At 42.9% G+C, this 20,114-nt stretch overlaps 1 protein-coding gene across 4 annotated transcripts in view; it reads left to right on the top strand.

The window, feature by feature from the left end:
* Positions 1 to 20,114, top strand: part of UNK (unk zinc finger) — a 61,069-nt gene that overhangs the window by 14,933 nt on the left and 26,022 nt on the right. For all 4 annotated transcript variants that reach the window (XM_039501233.1, XM_039501231.1, XM_039501230.1 and 1 more), the window contains exons 2-8: positions 10,462 to 10,671; positions 13,023 to 13,199; positions 13,650 to 13,780; positions 13,910 to 14,045; positions 15,741 to 15,858; positions 16,786 to 16,870; positions 18,945 to 19,087. In XM_039501233.1, the coding sequence (XP_039357167.1) occupies positions 10,462 to 10,671; positions 13,023 to 13,199; positions 13,650 to 13,780; positions 13,910 to 14,045; positions 15,741 to 15,858; positions 16,786 to 16,870; positions 18,945 to 19,087 (1,000 nt within the window). The remainder of the gene's footprint in view (positions 1 to 10,461; positions 10,672 to 13,022; positions 13,200 to 13,649; positions 13,781 to 13,909; positions 14,046 to 15,740; positions 15,859 to 16,785; positions 16,871 to 18,944; positions 19,088 to 20,114) is intronic.

The following is a 20,114-nucleotide window of genomic DNA, read 5'->3' as shown; positions in this document are numbered from 1 at the left end:
TGTGTGTAATGTCTCCCTGCCAACACTTTTGCACCAGTTAAGAACTAACATGCCTGTTGCACTGAGACCACAGAGGAATATGAGAAAGAAAACAGTGATGCTGTGTCTGTGAGCAGTAGAAATTGAGGAAGAATACTGGCAAAATCTGCACAGGACTTTCCTTCAAATCATGATGAAAGCTAGCAAGATTTTTGCCAAAAACTTATTGTCATTTGGCTTTCAGCTCTGTTGGCCTTGTAGCCTCTATTTTAATACCAGTTTGCACTATAAAAACACTTGGTTTCAAACTAAGGTAAGTTGCATCAGTGCAAGTCACTTTTTATGCTGCATTTCTCATGCTAGTCTACACTAGAGGTTTCCCCCAGTATAACCATACTGGTGCTCTGTAACTACAACACTGTATATCTCATTCTTGCCCTGATTTTTGTAGACAGTGTCTTAGCAAGGATTAGTCAAATAATTATCTAATGGCCAGGCTTTCTCTCTGGTATCACAATATTGCAGACGACCCAGCCTCTGTTCTCTAGTGTTCTGTTCCCTAGTGTCTGCAGGTGCTGAAAGAATTTTGATTAGGAGGCGTATAGAAGGACTGAGACTAGAGAAGAGCTTTTGGGGGTGGGGGGCTTACTGAAAGGATTTGGAAGGTGAGGGGTGGGGGTGCATGAAAGGAAGATAGGGCTTGGGTTTTTTATGGTGTGGGAAGGAGAAGAGTTTGGAAAGATTGTTTGCTTGTCTCCTTTGACTTCCAGATTCCTCCACCTCTTCTCACGTCAGTCTTCCTGATTCCCTTGTCCCAACACAGAGACATTTGGCACACCCTCCCTTCTTCAGGGCTGCTCCAAAGCCCACTGAAGTTAGTGGGAGTCTTTCTGTTGATGTCAAAGGGCTTTGGATCAGGGCTTTAACGAGGAATTTAGAGATCACCTGCCTTGATGCGCTACCAGCCCACTTCCCTGCTTTGAGATCACTCCACCAGGCTTTGGCATGCCTCATTTGTTACACCCAGTGCATACATGATATACTGTAGCATTTAGCAGGCAGTGCATGGCACTAAGACAGCTGGATCCTGTAATACTGTAAGGTAGAGAGAGGGGTATTGTATAGTGCAGAGGCACACAGCCAAAGGGCAGAAAGAGCTTGGCCAGTCAGCAGATTATAATGAAAGTGGGACAAAGCCCAGGTTTCAGTATAATCAATCAGGGCACCGTAAACATAATCAAGTCCTTTTCCTATAAACTGGGACACACAGTTACCCTGCAGTGGCAGGTGAAAGTCCCACATTAGGAAGGAGCAAAGGCCAGTTTGTGCTAAACAAAACAAAGGCCAGGTGTAAGCTAAAAAGGTAGGTCAACCCAGCTGTGTCACTCAGAGGAGTGTAAAATCCACACCCCTGAGCAATGTAGTTAAGCCAACCTATCCTTTGGTGTAGACAGCTCTAGGTCAATGAAAAAATTCTTCCATCAACCTAGCTACCGTCTTTCAGGAGGTGGATTAACTACAGCGACAGGAGAACCCCCTCCCATTGCTGTAATGTGTGTCTACACTGAAGTGCTACAGTGGTGAAGCTGCAGTAGCAGTTTAAGTGTAGACATAGCCAAAGTCAGTTTGTCTTTTAGCCTTCTTCCTGTGGAAAGTATTTTCAAATGAATGGAGCACCCAGCCCCACTGGATGTTTCTGAGAACATCAGCAATGAAATAGTGAACACTGATATTTAAATTTGTCATAATTGGACTTTAGACTTAATACTATGTTGAGAGGAATGGGGGAACATCTCACTGTTCTCTGACACAATAACACTGTCTGGTTACATTTTGAAGCCAACATTACAACCAAAAAGACTAGAAATGTAATCTTGTTTCAAATGAAAGCTTATATTGTACAGAAAACATTGGGGATATAAAAACAAAAAAAAAGGTAAGAAACCCTTAACTCTTGCAAATATTCAGAAATTCAGCACAATAAAATAAAAGATTCAACCCATTCCTGTCGGATTGCCTTTACCATAATGCCACCCACCAAACCACTTGGGGGACTGGAACATCATCACTTTTCTGACCCTGATGTTAAATTTCTATTTAAACTTCCTTCAAAGGTCAATGGAGGAGCGGTGATGGCCACCTTTCTAAAAGCAAAGGCTTTGAGTGGATGTAAGCCTTGTTATCCCCTCCCCTGGAAGATCCCTTTGCTGTTGGATGATCTAGGTACCTGAATTACCGCCACCATCAGCCCTATTTCATAATGTCACCATGTAGCTTTGGCCTATCAGTAGGGTCTGTTTGTTCACTCTGAGAATACTTCACATTTCTGTAATGGTTTTCATCTGAGGAACTCAGCATGCTTTACAAACATCAAGCCTCACAACAATCTTATGAGCTAGGAAAGTAACTCCATTCACAGATGGGGAAACTGAGAAACAAAGGCTAAGGCCTAAATTTAAAAAAATGTCCATTAATCTTTGATGCCTGAATTTGTTGGTGTCCAGATTAAGGCTGCTTTGGCCTGATGTTTCAGATGTGGAATTCTAGCCTTTTAAGGGCCTTTTCCTATCTCTACAACTCAAGATTCTTCTGGGTCCCCTCCTTCCACGCTCTGCCCACTCAAATGCTTTTGGCCCAGTCCTGCAAATGCTTAAGCACATGCATAACTTTTCTTACATGTGTAGTCCCATAAACTTAATTATGTCCTTGAAATACACATGTCAAAATTCTCTCAAAAAATATATTGTCTAAGTGGAGAGGAAAAACTTGCATGTGTGGGGAAAAGCCATGAAGCCTGCAGTTTTTTATGTTTAAGGTTAGCATTCATTTTTGTAAATGCAGAAAATTTATATCTTTTTGAGTTGTGCAGGTACAGGGTAAACAGATATGCTACTGCCCGATTGATTCATTCCTTTCAGGCCATATCGTTGACTGAGATTGAAGGTGTAATGTTATGTTAGTTAGTAGCATTCTGAATGGATATGAGCAGGGCTAGATTGTATTTGCCAAGGCCAGAGAAAAAGGTGGTGTAGTAATCGAGACATGATATGATGAGAGCCTAGATGAGGGTTTTAGCTGTGGGGATGTATAGGAAAGACTATTTCTTTGAGCTGGCAAGATTTAGGCCTATCCTAGATGTAAGGAACTCAAGCAGCAGATGAGGCACAGTTAAAGGCCTGAGTGATGAGCAGGATGGTGTTGTCGTCCATGGGCGCCAGGTTTGTATAATTTTTGATGGTGCCCAGAATGGGTCCAAGCAGAGCTGTCCCATCCATAGGACAGACCAGAGTAACCACCCCAGGCCCTCTGTTTTGGAAAGCCCCACGCTTCAGGGCAATGTGGGGTCCAGGGCGGCCTGGGAGGTTAGCAGGGGCCCTGGCACCAGCAGCAGCAAGCGACCCGGCCCCAGCCCACTCCGCTCCACTCCATACTGTTGACTCTTGGTGTTGCTCAGGGGAGGAGGCAGAAGCCGGAAAGAGGCGTGGTTTGGGGGAAGGGGTGGAGTGGGGGCGGGAGCAGAGCGGGGCAGGAAAAGGTGGGGCAGTCTGGGGTTGGGTCACTCGCTGCTGCCAGTGCCAGGCCCCCTGCTAACCTCTCAGGCCGCCCTGGACCCCACGTCCCACTCAAGCGTGGGGCCACCGAAAGCACAGGGCAGTTGCCCTGGTCCATCCTATGGATGGGATGGCTCGAAAATATAAGCCCAAACATTGGTGGAGCCGGGCCCATAGTCCTGAATATTGGTGGAGCACAAGCACCATAGGCCATATAACTCACCGCCTATGGTGTTGTCCACAGTGATAGAAGAAAAGAGGCAGGGGAAAGAGCTTGAGGGGAAGATTAAGAGTTCTGTTTTAGTCATGTTAAGTTTGAGCTAATGACTAGACATCCACTAGGGGATGCTAGAGAGAGAGAGGCTGAGATTTTAGTTGGGACAGAAGGAGACAGGCCTGGAGTAAAGTGATAGATCTGAGTGCTTCTACTAAATCTATTAACCCAAACTGTCTGTGAGATTGGACTACAAAACTGGGGAAGTATCTAACCCCTCCTCTATATTAGACCATGAACCATGATTGCTCAACTGTTCTTAAAGTTCTACAAAACAATTTGTGTTAAGAGACCAGTAGCCCCTGACACGGTTAAAACACATCAGCCTGGCAACGTGGGTAGCACTGATTTATGTCTGAATTGTGCCTCGAAGCAGGTTTAGCACAATTCAAAAATTCATTTAAACATGGTTACATTTTCTTTCTATGCAAATACTTTATCTCTTTAAATTCTGGGTGACTAAAAAAATCTTGCTTTTTGTTTATTTTATAATGAAATGGGCAGTATCTGCATCCCCTGATGTGATTGATCTTGTAGACAAAACTGGTCAGTGCTAGTGTAACCCACACATCTCCTGGGGTGTGGTGTTGTGACCCATCTAGTGGCACGGAGACCACTTAGAGAAAAAGAGAGAGAAAATGTCTGCTCTACAACCTTAGCTAACAGCCAGTTGGTTTTTAGCTCATGTGGTAGAGGCTCATGCACTAAGTTCCAGAGGCCCCAGGTTTGATCCCGTCCCCCGACGACCGGGGTCTGTCGGTGTTACACTAGCTCAGTATAAACGTGATTTGATTTCTCTCTGGAAACTGAACAAAACTGTATTTAAACTGAGTTTAGAAAGCATGTTCTAGCCTCCACAGAAAACTAAGCTAGAACATGGTTTCCAAGTTCATTTAAAACATAATCTGACTTAATTTACACTGTCTGGCCAAATTCATAGACTCATAGGACTGGAAGGGACCTCAAGAGATCATCTAATCCAGTCCCCTGCACTCATGGCAGGATTTAGTATTATCTAGACCAGTGGTTCCCAAACAGGGGTTCACGAAATGTTACAGGGGGTTCTCGGGAAAAAATTCTCTAATGGCAGACAGAGCTGTCCCTAGGGATCCCAGGTACCACAGGGCCAGCAACCCAGAGCCCCGGGGACTTCCAAGAGCTAAGCAGATCAAAGCAAGCATATCTATCACACTGAGGAGATTTAAACTTCAAGATGCCTTATAAGAAATTGAAAGGGAGGTGGATTTTTTTTTGCTGTTTTTAAAATTAAATAAGCTGCTAGTATTTTTTAAATTATTATGAAGAACAAGTTTAAGCTTTGTGTAATGTGCGTTGTTTGCCTGGACGGCTCAAGACCTGAATGCTTGTGTAGGAGGAACTCTTTGCGTTGGCTTCTTAAATACCTTCATTCTATCGCATCTGATACTCCTTGATGAAACCTAGGAGCCTTGTCTTATAACAGATTTATTCAAAGTGATACAAGCTGCAAAAGTGAGATCTTGGAAGAGGGTTGCCATTTTCATAATGTAATAAAATACTGTAATGATAAATAATAGCATGTAATAAGCATGTCATAAAAACAAATGTTATACTTCCAAGATCATTGCTTTTATACTTTATCCTCAGGTAAAGGAGAAAATCCTTGGAAATATTCATTTTTAGGAAGGGGTTCACGAGATTTGACATTTTAGTGAAAGGGGTTTGTGGGTTGTTATAGTTTGGGAACCACTGATCTAGACCATCCCTAATTATATTAGCCTGAAATATTGCTTTCAACTGGTTCAGCAACGGGTTCAGTTTGACCCCGTGTCTTGATCTACATTTGTTCTGATGGTCTCTTACTTGTCCTTCTTCTTGTTTAAAATGAAGAGTGGCTTTATGTGTTTGGTAGGAATGGTAAACAGTAACACCCCAATCATCAGTCCTTTTGACTCAGCTAGCATTGTTACTGTTTTATTTATTTTGATTGTGTAAACCCTAAAAAGCATACTGCATGCTTTCCAAACACAGAGAATAACACAGTCTGTTTCCTGAAGAGCTTACAATCTAAAAAGACATACAAAAGGTGTCAGAAAGGGACACCACAGATAATGCAAGCAAAGTGGATAGACACATGTCTTATTTGTTCCATGATTGTTTGTTTGTTTCATAAATATAGGGATAGTTTATAGGTAAAATGGGGATAATAATGCTTCCCTACAACAAAGTGGTTTTGTAAAGTGTCTTGAGATCATTGGATCGGAGATGAGAAATGCGAAGTATCAGGGATTTGGGGCAAAAATCTGTCTGGGGATTGATCCTGCTTTGAGCAGGGGGTTGGACTAGATCCCTGATATTCTATGATTACTATAGTTCCTCTTCCTGCCTGGGAGCATCATTTGGCTGACCCTGTACTAAATAACCATTAGTTTGACCAACTGTTCTTAAATTTAGGGGTCATTCCAGAGATTCCTTATCTCAGCTCTGCTGAGAAATTGTCTAGAGACCATTCTGATAACATGAGGGCTTGTTTTGACACCGTATTCGCTCTGCAAAGATTCGCAACAAAGAGTGCTGTAATGACTGCTTTGTGAGCTAGTCCATCATGGCTAGTGTGGTCATGTGCATCTCTTCTGCAGCCCATGAACACATTAGAATACCTGCAATTCAGAATGTCTTTCCAAGCACCACAAAGTGGATGTTTCCATCCAGTCTGGTTGAATGGCCTGTTTTTCATATATTCCCAGTGGAACCAGATCTTGCTTCCTGGATCAAGACAGTGCATCGCTGTAGGAAGAATTTACCTTTCATTATGGAGAAAGTGATTTTTAATGTTCCACTGGTCTGAAAAAAAACCCCTAGCCTTTGAATTTGCACCAAAAACAGTGATTGAAAGTCTTGGAATTTCCGAGTTATTCTGACAGCCCTTATTAAGCTCTGTTGAGCTGTATTGTGGAAGTGTTTATATGAATTTGATGCATTTGGTATGGAGCTCAGTGGTACATGTTTTCAAGGCTTGCTTTGAAAGTGAGAGATCATTTATTTAATAGACAGCATTAAAGAATGCGTTTCCGATTAAGTCAGTTAGGTGTTAAACACTTTTCTTGTGAACCATTTACTTATGTAATTATCTCTAATTTACATTATAATAAATGCATCTCCAGGGAACTTAGCCAATCATAAAATGCAATTAATTTTGAACTGTGGTTCAGAAACAACCTACACTCCAGAGACTGAACTCCCTAGTCAGCATATGCATTTTTAAACTTCCCTGCTAAGCTAAAGCTGTTTAAATTCCTCTCCTCTCCATCTGTTCCATTCTTTATTTTAAAATAATATCAGTGCTCATACACAAGCAAGCTTACATCTAGAAGGCAGGGGACCTGGGGCCCAGTACTGCGAAGTGCTCAGCTCCCTCAATTCTCATTAATTTCAGTGGAAGTTGAGAGGGTTCAGCACTTTTCAGGAAGGTCACCTCAGGAACACCTGATCAAAAAGGGACCCTGGTGACTCCGGTCAGCACTGCTGACTGGGCCGTTAAAAGTCCAGTTGTCGCGGGGCTGGCAGGCTCCTTACCGGACTCCATGGGCTCCCGGAAGCGGCTGGCATGTCCCTCCAGCTCCTAGGTATAGGAACGGCCACAGGGGCTCAGCATGCTGCCCCTGTCCCAAGTGCTGGCTCTACAGCTCCCATTGGCCAGGAGCCAGAGGGATGTGACACCGCTTCCCAGGAGCCCCTTGGAGCCTGTACCCTGAACTCCCTCCCGGATCCTGCACCCCAACCCCTTGCCTCAGCCCTGAGCCCCTTCCCACATGCAAACTTCCTCCCGAGCCCTAACTCTCTGCCCCAGCCCTGAGCCCCCTCCTGCACTCCAAACCCCTCAGCCCCAGCCTGGAGCTCTCTCCTGCACCCTAAACCCCTAATCCTTGGCCCCACCCCAGAGCCCGCACCCCGAGCCGGAGCCCTCATCCCCTCCTGTACCCCAACCCTCTGCCCCAAACCAGTGAAAATGAGCAAATGAGTGAGGGTGGGGGAGAGAAAGTGACGGAGGGGGAATGGAGTGAGCGGGGGCAGGGCCTTGGGGACAGGGCAAGGGTGTTCGATTTTCTGCTATTAGAAACTTGACAACCCTATTGCTGACTGTCACAGGCTTGTAGTTTGATATTGGACATATTACCTAGCCTCTCTGCTTCAGTGTCCTAATCTTTAAATTGAGGATAATATTATTTCACCATTGTGAAGCACTTGGAGATCTGTGGATGAAAAGGGTTATATGCTGCTATGTATTACTATGAAAAGCATTCTAGGTATTGGCATTTAAGTGATCATGTTACTTCTCAAATTCTCATAACTAGCATAATTGGTTTTCCCAACCCAGATGAGCAGGCATCAGTGGACAGTCATTTTTCCCTAAAGCTCATTAGCATGGTACAGCAACTGGGCCTGATAAGCTAAAACTTACATGTTTGATAAGGGTCAGCCCTTTACAAAGAGTGCTTGTTCTTATGATGGCATGAAATTGTGCTGGGAATAGCTGTGTTAGAAAACCTTTCAAGCATGGCGCAGCCTTTCTAGGCAATTGTTTTTCAACACAGTTGTCACGAACCTGGTTGAGGCTGGGATCTCTTCTCAGAGGAGCAGGCCTTTTTAAAAACAAAACAGTCGTAGTCCATAGCACAGTTTCTGAAAATGCTTTTGACTTGCTTTATAACTATATGAGGTCTATACGTATAACTCTGTTCGGTGTTACAGCCACACTAGCTTGCAAGGGTGTATAAAAATGGTTTTGGACATGATAGAAAGCCCTAGAGCCCAATTTTCAGACATATTGAGCACCCACAACTCTAATAGAAGGCAATGGAATATGTGGGTGCTCGGCACTTCTGAAAATCAGGTCTTAAATGTGTATAGGTCCAAAAGATTTGTAAGTGAATGGTTGGGAAAGTCTTTCACCTTTCTCAGTTGCAAAATCATCCTGTAGAAAACTTCTTGCCAGCAAGATTCTGGCCTCTGAGAATGAAAAGGCTTGGAATATGTTATACATTTCTGAGGCCTCGTCCTTGTTGCGGAAAAGGCTATTTTTGAAATGTGTCAGCCACCATATTTTTCTTCTTGTACAGATACAGCCTGAGATGATTTTCTTCATCTTCATCTTCAAGCATGTGGTGCATTTATGTTTATTTAAAATCAACATTAAAAAGACAATAATAATTTAAGAGGGGAGTGAGCCCTTGGCAACGTTCAATACTTTTTTATTCTCCTGCCTTATAGTGTATATGTGAATAAACTTCACAATCAATAATTGTTAGATACCAGAATGAGACCTAATGTAGACACTTTCCTGTGAAGCATGTGGTGCTGGCCACTGCCAGAGACAGGATATTGGGATAGACGTCCCTTGAGCCTGACCCAATAGGGTAATTCTTATGTTCCTAATAAATTTAGCACAGCTACTGAGTTTCGACTAATGTGGTATTTTGAAATAACCTGTATCCAGATCCCAGTCAGATCACTCTGTCAAAGTAAACCATTTTTTAATCCTCTGCTGGCTATTTTTGAGATTCAGTTGTTGCTATGTCACTAACAGAGGCTCAGGACCTCTTTAGTTCTGAAGATAGAGAAGACATTCAGATTTTAAAGGGACACTATTAGGTTGTTTTGGCCTTAAAAATATGTAGGTCTTAAAAGGAAGAAAAATCCAACAAAATAGCCCTTAAAACTCCTGTAAAAATAATGTTTATACTGTTTAAAAAAAATAATTTAAATATCATCTGGGTTTTTTATAGTTCAAATACTGCAACATTTTTCTAGCTAGGGTTTGATCCTGCTAAGTGCGGAGCAGTCATGTGTAATGCTGTGTGCCTTCAACTCCATTAGACTTCAAAGTGAGGCTGCTCGGTAGAGTTACCAATTTTGGTTGGACGTATTCCTGGAGGTTTCATCACATGACATAATCTTTAATTAACGATTAATCTTTAATTCCTGGAGATTGCAGGACAATCCTGGAGGCTTGGCAACCCTAGTGCTCAGCAGCTGCCAGGATTGAGTCAAAAGACCCAGATAGTGAAACTGACTAGTTTTATTTTCACTGTCCAAGCTTCAGGAAAAGCAAGAAGTAACCAGTCAGGACAAATGGAGAAAAATATATCTGTTTTTAAAAACTCTTTCAGCTGTAATAATCTGAAGCATTAAACCTGTCTTTACGGTGTTTTTATTTAATGTGATTTTTAACCTGACTGTATCTCTTTAAGGGAAGAAAAATCTCTTCCCACTCACACCTTTCAGAGTTAGGGATGGAATTAGGTAGATCTGTATCTAAAAATACTGCTTGCTTACTAAATATTTAACTAGTTCACTGAGCATTCAAACAACCCTCTTTTAAATGGTACTTAAAAATATAATAGGAAATTCTTTGTTGATTGCGGCTGCTTTTAGCCCTGATGTTTGAATTCCAAGTTTGAGTTGAGCAGCCTGGAAACTAATGTCTCCCTGCTCCAGAAAACCAGCAGCTTCCTAATCTGTTATTGAGAATTAAAACAGGGGGAGGGTGTGGGAAACACAGCATGCATCCCTGTGATGGATGCTGTGTGGTTTGGAATGGGCTCTGCAGAGTGAGTTGTCATGGGCTCTGACCCGTCTCCTTGTTCTAACCTCTTTCTCCTTGATTTCTGCTTGCAGCTACCTGAAGGAGTTCCGCACTGAGCAGTGCCCCCTTTTTGTGCAGCACAAATGCACTCAGCACCGGCCCTATACTTGCTTCCATTGGCACTTTGTCAACCAGCGTCGTCGCAGATCTATCCGCCGTCGGGATGGCACCTTTAACTACAGCCCTGACATTTACTGTACCAAATACGATGAGACCACAGGAATCTGCCCAGAAGGAGATGAGTAAGTAAAGTCTGCTCATTCCTGCTTTCTGCCAGTCAGCTCTTGGGATCAGTCCAGGTGTTGATTCCAACCAGTGTTTATAGAGACAAGACGCTTCAGCAAAACAGCTTTTTAAACTTAAGATCATACAGAGTCACCTAAGAACAGACGTAAAAGCTACAGTAGCAACCTCTGTATTTCAACCCTAAAGCAGAGGTACTACTTCTAGGACTGAGAGAGAAGTTCAGGCTCCATTACCTCTTCAATCCTTGCATCTTCAGCAGAGTTTTGAGGACAACTGGACTGAGATTGGCCACCATGCAAACATCAAACTAGCTCATGTCACTATCAGCTTGAGCTGATGGCCAACTGGTGAAAAGCTCTGTGTCCTCTTACCTGTGCCCTGAACCATCCAGCCTCAACTTTTAAAATTATATAACTTAATTACCCTTTACTGATGCCTAGTGACCATTAATATGTCACTAGAGCCATGGGAGGTACACAAGGTGGAGAAACGCTCTAGAATGCCATGTTTTTCCCCATCAATTGTTTGGTAGGTTCTGTTGGAATAGAGAGATATTTTAGAAGATTATTACTGCAGTGTGCTACGGCAGGCATCAGCCATGCAGGAGTGAACATGGAGAATGTAGAATCAGAGACAAGATAAACTATAGAGGAATAGTAGCATATCCTGACGGGGGTCAAAATATAGACTGATGCAATTTCAGTTATGTTTCATGGTGCCAATATAAACAAAAAAGGTGAAACATATCTGGAAAGTGGGAAATTCTGCTAACTGAATAAAGGATAAAGTCGAGAGTGAAACAATCCACCAGACCTGTGGTGTCAGTTTCTATTCAGAGTCTCTCATTAGTGGGGTGCTGGATGGGCAGGTAATAGGATATGGAGCCTTTGACCTCCAGATTACTTGTTCATATTTGGCCCAGGTTAGTAGTGAATGAAACCATCTTACTGCTGTTGTTTGGTCCGTATCTTTGGATAGGTCTCACAAGTACATCAACTTCACCTATTTTTCTGGTTCTTTTACATTTCTCAGTGACAGGTTTGTAGATTTTTTTTCCCCGCTCAGAGTATGACTAAGATGTAGTAGAAAGAAAAAAATAAAGTGTCAGCTAAAATGATAGTGTTCTGTATTTCCTCCCTTGCCCCATGCTCTCCTGTGAGCGGTCTGTCTAGCTATAGACGGACTGGCACAGCCCATGGGCCCTAAAGCAGTACATTGGCAGGAAATCGTGACAGCTAGGAACCTAAATGAAAGGAGAGCTGCAAAGGAAATGTGTGTGCCATGTGATGTCCCTCATTCATCGCTAATACACCAGTAAAGCCTTGAGAGTGTTCTTGCTCTTTTCCGGATCCCTGACACTCATTGGTCTATAGCAGTGGTTCCCAAACTGGGGTTTGTGAACTCTGGGGGTTTGCAAAATATTACAGGGGTTCTCGGGAAAAATTCCCTAATGGCAGACAGAGCTGTCCCTAGGGACCCCGGGCAGCCCAGGGCCAGCAGCCCAAAGCCTCTGGACTTCCAAGAGCTAAGTAGATCAAAGCAAGCATATCAGTCACACTGAGGAGATTTAAACTTCAAGAGTCCTTATAAGAAATAGAAAGGGAGGTGGATATTTTTTGCTGTTTTTTAAATTAATAGGCAGCTAGTATTGTTTTAAAATTATTATGAAGAACAAGTTTAAGCTTTGTTGTAATGTGTGTTGTTTGCCTGGACGGCTCAAGACCTGAATGCTTGTGTAAGGGGAACTCTTTGAGTTGGCTTCTTAAATACCTTCATTCTTTCGCATCTGATACTCCTTGATGAAACATAGGAGGCTTGTCTTATAACAGACTTATTCAAAGTGATACAAGCTACAAAAGTGAGATCTTGCCGTTTTCATAATGTAATAAAAATACTGTAATGCTAAATAATAATAATAAATAGTGTGTAATAAACATGTCATAAAAACAAATTTTATATTTCCAAGATCACTGCTTTTATCATTTATACTCAGGTAAAGGAGAAATCCCTGGAAATATTCATTTTTAGGAGGGGGTTCGCGAGACTTGACATTTTAATGAAAGGGGTTCGCAGGTTATTAAAGTTTGGGAACCACTGCTCTATAGAATAATGAGCCTCTGAAGGCTTAAGGATCCAGTTGTTTGTCTGTGAGAGAAGCTGTTATCTAGTATGCAGTGGCAGATTTAGGATTTAAAGAATGCTGTAAGGCATGATAAAAGAGAGGGGCAGGGTTAGTAAAATTGAAAACACCAGCAGTCTTCATCATCAGCATGTCCTTTCATACCGGTCAGTCCACCCTGGCAACAAGAGCGTGACCAGAATTTGGCTCTTTTCCCCTATGCCTCAGGTGTCCATTCTTGCATAGAACTACTGGTGACACAGAGAGGAGATATCATCTGCGCTACTACAAAACTGGAATCTGCATCCATGAGACTGACTCCAAAGGAAATTGCACAAAGAACGGCCTCCACTGCGCCTTTGCTCATGGGCCTCATGACCTACGTTCTCCTGTTTACGACATCAGGTAGCGGAGGATGGAGTTTCACATTGGGGCAGTGCATGGAGGGGTGATCACTGGACCTGAATGGAAGGTCAGCTGATCAAAGAGTATACACAAATGTAACAAAATACTGCTAAATATCAGAGTGATGGCAATATTTCCCCCCCTAGCAAGGCAAAACACAAAAACCTCTTCAGAGGGGTTCCCCAAAAAAGGGGTTTGCACGAGGCTAGTGGCACCCTGCCTGAGAACCCTGCAGGGGGTTCAAACTTCTGAGGCTGAAATTCCCAGGGAATGAACTGTTGGTGTTTGATCACTTGTTTCTTTGTATGTTATGGCAAAAGCCAGTGGACATCATGAACATACAACTACTTCAAAGTGCTGTAGCAATTGTCTGACAGAATTGTTAGACACACGTATCTGTCTCTTCATCTGCTCTGTCTGCCTATTGTTCATTTAACTCTATTCCCGAAGGGAGCTTCAGGCTATGGAGGCTTTGCAGAATGGTCAGACCACATCAGAGGGTGGCATAGAGGGTCAATCTGCAGTCGCTGCTAGCCATGCTATGATAGAGAAAATACTCAGTGAGGAGCCAAGGTGGCAAGGTGAGTCCCTTAGGGTCTTGCATGGGGGGCAATCCAGTGTGCTTGGAGTGCCCGCTCCCATCAAGGGCTTTTGCATAGTAAGCAAAACACCTGTCATCTCCAAGTAACCAGTGGGACCTTCCTTCACAGACACAACGTATGTGTTGGGAAACTACAAGACAGAACAATGCAAGAAACCCCCCCGTCTCTGTCGCCAGGGTTACGCCTGTCCCTACTACCACAACAGCAAAGATAGAAGAAGGAGCCCAAGAAAACACAAATACAGGTACCTTCATCCTGGGCCTTTCATTTTCCAGCTTAGGAGTTCAGGGTTGGCAGAGGTCCCCAACCAAGGACCTTGGATTTGCTTCATTTAATATTGTTAGCCCTTCCTTAAGGCCTGTTCTGACAGTTTCTGCTGTGCTGAAGGACTGGGTTAACATGCTAGTCCCAGGCCTGGGAATTTGCCGTATAACTAGGGTCAGTAATGAATGCCTATAATAAACAAGTAACTGTGTTACCAAATCATGTTACAGCTCTGGTCTACTCATTGTGGACAGAACCTGCATGTGGCTTCTCCATAACAACCATAATGAGTTAAACAAAAAACTCATTTAAAAAATGATGCAGGGTGAAAAAAACCTAAAAGGGGAATTTAGTTCCATTTGTAAACAAAACCACACGCGGCGTGTAGGTCATGTTTTTATGGGCTTAACTGAGAGCAGGTAAATCTTTTCAGAATTATCAGGCCATCTCATGTGTCTGATGATTGAGATTGAAAGGGGTTTGGGGAGATCACCAGTGCTGCCTGCTTTGCACTCCTCATTTGACTGTTAAAGGGTCCTGCAACTTAATTTAGAGGTGATCACATCATTTTCCTGTCTCCTGACTCGTCACCATTGAGGTGTCTTCGTGAACACAGTTTGTCCAGCTTAGTGGCTCTGATTTCCAAGAGCACAAAAGAACTTTTATTATGGCCTCAGGGGGGCTTTTCTTCAGTCCCTCTTAAAAACATCAAAACTGGCTGAAAAACATGGTGGGCAAATCATGAACAGTCTAATTTTCCTCCCAACGTTTTGGTCACAAAATTTTTCCAATCAGTTCTAAAACCCCGTAAAATCAAAGGAGCATTAACCCATCACCTCCAGGACAAGCATACACACCATGAGAGTCCTCTGGTGACATCCAGAGACTCTTCCTCCTATCTCCAACAGGAGGCTCCTCCCATCTTTCTGTCCCATCTTTGTGTCTTATTAACACGTATTGGAAGAGTTGAGGGCCCCCTACCAGTGCATGGGGAGCATCAGTATCTCTCCTACTTCTGTGCTGCCCGCCATCCTCCCCCAACAACTGATGCGGCTGTCTGCTCAGTCTCTGCTGCTGCTGCTATGTGCCTCCCCTGCAGTTTATTGAGGGAATGGATAAGACCATAGAGAACAGGGGGAGTGGGGCACACCAAGAGTGCAGACCGGGGAAACAGAAAAGGTTCCCAGCAGAGAGAAAGGGAACAGGCCTGCATTTTCACTGGTGACCCCACACAGCCAGTCTTCTACAGGCCCACAATGTAACCCTGGAAACTGACTAGCCTACAGTGCTGTGTGTTTTGGGATTAGTTAATTAACTTATTAACATTATATGAAGACCCAAACAGATCCAGTATCTTTGACACTATCATATCACCTACTAATACAGTTAAACTATTTTGGGTCAAGTCAGCATTAAGTCTCAGATGGGGGGAAAAAATCTCTTTAATTGGGCAATCTTTACAGGCGATAGAAGCTGCCGAGGTAGCAGGGAGGAAGCTGCATAGGCACCAAGGAGTGAGTGCAGGAGAAGAAGCTGGGAGAGCAGAGTGTGTACAATGGAGAGGAGCGGTAGAGCCTGGCTCCCGGTTTGGGATGTTGGGGTGCCAGGAGGTAGGGCTGAGAGTGGCCAATACATGTTTGTGTTTGATGCATTCCACTACCCCTTCTTTATACAGATCTTCGCCATGCCCCAGTGTGAAACACGGAGACGAGTGGGGAGACCCCAGTAAGTGTGAGAATGGGGACACATGCCAGTACTGCCACACTCGCACAGAGCAGCAGTTTCACCCAGAGGTATGGTAACCCGACCTTCCCATTTGACAGCTTGCTATCTGAGAGGGAGAATTCCAGGATTACAGGTGTTGATAGGCAGCAAGGGCCCAGCAAACAGGCAGGGAATGATGAGCTGCTTGCAACATGGTCCTTGAGTGCAGAAGCAGCACATTTGAAGTGAGCTTGGACCACAGCTACTTGACAAGGGTCCCTTTGGGGGGGAAGTAGAGAAGGAGGGGAAAAGAGTATGTGTGAGGGAGAAAGAGAGGGTAAACGCGTAGTGGGTGTGTGTGTCTTGTAGATGTGCTGAATGGGTACACAGGTGGACTAATAGGGTTTATCTACTATGAAAGTGATTTGTAATTGACAGTTGTCAATAACAGGTCCCCATGAACCAGTTCTGAAAATGGCTTAACTGCTAGTGCAGACTGGCCCAAAGCTTTTCCAGAAGAATTACAGAAAGCATGTCACAGTCACACTTCACATTATGGTGTTGAAAGTGGTTTTGTCTGGCCGACACTAGCAATGTCATTTTCCCCATCAGAGGAAGGAAGAACCCATCTGTCAGTTATTGATCATTTTCTTACTAAACAGGGATCAGTTTTCTAGCCTGTCATTTATCGGTTGTTCCCCATACACTATACTTTACTGTTCTTCCATACCCAGAGCTCCAATTGAAGTCATTGGGGACTGATGGCAACTGCTAACCCTTAGGTGACCTTAGCTGTGATGGGACAATTGTTGACGTTACCAGAACTCCAGTGGCTTTTCTTTCTTTATAGCAAAGCATTTAAGTGGATACTCTGACATCTTTGTTTGTGTCTGTGACTCTAGTCTGTGTTTCTATCTCACTGTTGAATCTATTTTAGGTATTTCTCTGCCTGAGTCACGACGCTCAGTCTTTTCTTACTATGTCTCTGTGTGTTTTGTTTTGTTTTTTCGTCTCAGATCTACAAATCCACCAAGTGCAACGACATGCAGCAGTCTGGCAGCTGTCCTCGGGGACCCTTCTGTGCCTTTGCACATGTAGAACGTATGTTGGCTTCTTCTCTCATCTTTCAGTGATGCTTTAGCCATAAATGTCTTTAGTTTGGTGCTCCAGGCCAGAGTAGATAGGACCACAAAGAGGAGAGCTTTCTTTGGTAGTTCATTTAAAGTCATGATGCCAACAGGAGGTGTGAGCACAGCTGAAGGCAATAGATGTTTTGTAGGGCTACAATCATGGTTACTCATTACCTTCACTTTTGAAACATCTTTCCCTCTCTTATATCTCACTAGCTCAGCTCTCCATAGCCTCAGAATTATAAGGACTATACTATAGAGAGAGCACTGCCTTTCTTCTTCATATGGTTAAACTGGGACACAGTCAAGTTCAAAGCATATGAGTTCTTAAAAATCTTAGAATGTAATTTCTAACATGAGATTAACAACATTTAAAAATCAAATTTATTTTTACCATTTGTGTTTTTAATTTACATCTTGTATCTTAACTGAGATTAGACAACAAAAATAGATTTGTTTCTAGTCTAGTTGTGCCTCCTATAAGTGGCAGCCAGGATCACCTGAGTTCTAATCCCAACGCCAACACTCACTCCCTCTGCAGTTTTGGACAAGTCATAGACTTTAAAGCCAAAAGGGACCATCATGATCATTTAGAGTGACCTTCTGCACACTTCAACTTTCTGTGCATGTTTCTCCACGTATTAAGTAATAATAGTATTTTAGTGTGAGGATTTAATTAATGGTTGGTAATGTGCTTTGAAGATGAAAAGTGCTATATAAACACTAAGGAATGTTATTAGGCGGGTTCTCTTGCTAATTCTCTTATACAGTACTAAATGATGCTCTAACATTTGAGTCACAAATAGTGCACAAGATTATTTAAATCCAGATAAGAGCTGTTTTTATTAATATTTTTTTAAACGGCACTAGTAAACATTTTTAACCGTTTTCCAGAAAACCTCTATAGCTCCTGACAGTGCCCCTTTAAACAAGAGCAGAGAGTCTGTTGGCTTGTTCTTCATATTTCTCTGGATGTAATAGAGCTAGTTACAAATGTCTGTTTGAATTTGGGACTTCCATACTGGAAGCCACTTTCATGCATAACAGAAAACTTGAATTCCGGTCCCTTTTAGTTTCTTTGTCATAATTCTGGTTGATAAATTTGGTTATTACTGTTGACACTTGCATTTATAAATGAGGGCTAGCTCTTTCACATCCCATTGTTCCCATTGGATTCTGCACTCAAGTTGTAATGCTGAATTTAGGTAATCGGAGCAGAGTGGTTGTGAGCAAGTAGAAATGGGCTCTAATCCTTGCTCTGAGACTGATTCACAGCATGACCTTGAGCAAATCTCTTTGTGCCTTGATTTGCCCATCTAAAAAATGAAAATAATAATTTCTGTCTTGACAGAAGTGTAATGAGGTTTAATTCATTACTATATGTGAAGTGCTTTGAGATCCACAGATGGAAGCCCCTATAAAAAGGAAAATAAGATCATATCCAAGAACATCTAAATCTCTTGGAAATCATCCTGATGAATTTCACGAGTGATAGCCATTTGTTGCTGAGGGCTGAATAATGTTTTAAATCAGTGCAGCGAAAACCTGCACTATTTTCCGGGGTATTTATGATGTTTAAAGGGAAGGGTGCAGTTCCATACCCTTGTACACACATTACCATTTTCTGTAATGGTTGGTGTTGAGAACTTACGGAAATGTATCTATCTCCCTTACCTAATCATAACAAATCAATCACCTGTGTGCATAGCATGGATAAAACCCCTAGTTAGTTCAGGATATCCTGAATGTGTAGCATGTAATTCACTTAGTAAAAATACTATTGGAGGAAGAGGTATTACGGAGCTAGAGACCAGCAGATTGCAGAACTGGAGAAAGAGTAATAATATAAGATGAGAAATGCCCATTTTGCCTGATAGGATTTCTTGTTGCTTCTATACTGATTAAAAATAAGCATCCCTGAAACATTCCCTGTGGAGAGCTAGCAGCAGGAGATGTGCGTAGCTGCTGTTCTTCCCAAGCATTTTGTGGTCCCTGGCCATTCATGTAGCTTTGAGTGATATTGCATGCCCTTCTATTTCTCGCAGAGCCTCCACTCAATGAAGATTTACAGCCATCCTCAGCTGTATCCAGCCCAACGCAAACAGGCCCTGTGATGTATATGCCATCAGCTGCTGGTGATTCTGTTCCAGTGAGCCCTTCCAGTCCACATGCCCCGGACCTTAGCAATGTATGTGACCCTGCTGGGAAGCATTTGTCCACATGTTGTGAACCTGCATTTCCCTGACCTGTTGTACCACTGTCTTCCAGAGGAGGAACATTTCCCAAAGGATTTGAATTTTGTTGGCTCTCAGCTCAGTACTTCCCTCAGAGAGCTTACTTGGGGAGGGACATAGGTTTCAATCTTACTCATAAAAACCCACTCCATGCCTATAGCACTTCTCTGCTTTTCATTCTCTCGAAAGTTTCCTTTTTAGCTCTGGGTTAAGGTATTTTTCAGGAAAGTGAAGAGTGGATTGCAGCAGTGCATCCAGCCTAACTCCTTTCTGCTTGGAGAAGAATGTAGGGCTTCTGTTTCCATGTACAAGGCATGAACCAGTATAATCCAGAGTACGAAACTGTAGTTTAGTTTGCTCACACATGAAATCTCAAAGCGGTTTAGCCTGTGCACAGTGTGTCTGGCATTATAGAATATTTGTGATTTACTGAGGGGTGGCCAAGCCCTGCTACATTTACTAGTTTATACAGTGCCCCGAGGTGTGCTGTGTACATTAGCTGTACATACAAGACAAGAGGTCCCTGACAAGAAAAGCTTACAATCAAAGTAGACAAACATACAGACACAGGAGTGAGTGGGGTACAAGGCATCTTCTTTTCTTTCTGATTTTTCCCCCCGTTTTTTTATCTTTGCCTATTTGCATTAAGCCACTTTGGAGCTTGCAGCATTCCCAAACTGTTGATGAAGATATTGAAGAGCTACAATGGCATGGTCTTAAATCATGATTGCAAATTCTAAACTGGTTTAGATGAGTTGAACTCATTTATTTTCTCTTAGTAAATAACACTGTGGAATAAAGTACAAACATTCTTTTATTTTCTGTGAAAGTGCCATCTGAACGCTGGGCAAGCCACAGGGAAACTGAACGTCTGTTCCATCTGATGATCGCTGAGGTCTATTCTCTTTCTGGAGTGCTTCAGTCTTTAAAATTGAACGCTACCTCATCCATGAACACATACCAAAAAAGGAAACACATGCC

This window comes from Mauremys reevesii, linkage group 15 (genome assembly GCF_016161935.1).
Source record: "Mauremys reevesii isolate NIE-2019 linkage group 15, ASM1616193v1, whole genome shotgun sequence".
In the NCBI taxonomy this organism is placed as follows: Eukaryota; Metazoa; Chordata; order Testudines; family Geoemydidae; genus Mauremys; species Mauremys reevesii.
Note: the sequence above shows the minus strand (reverse complement) of the source record. Positions and strands in the feature narration are given on the sequence as shown.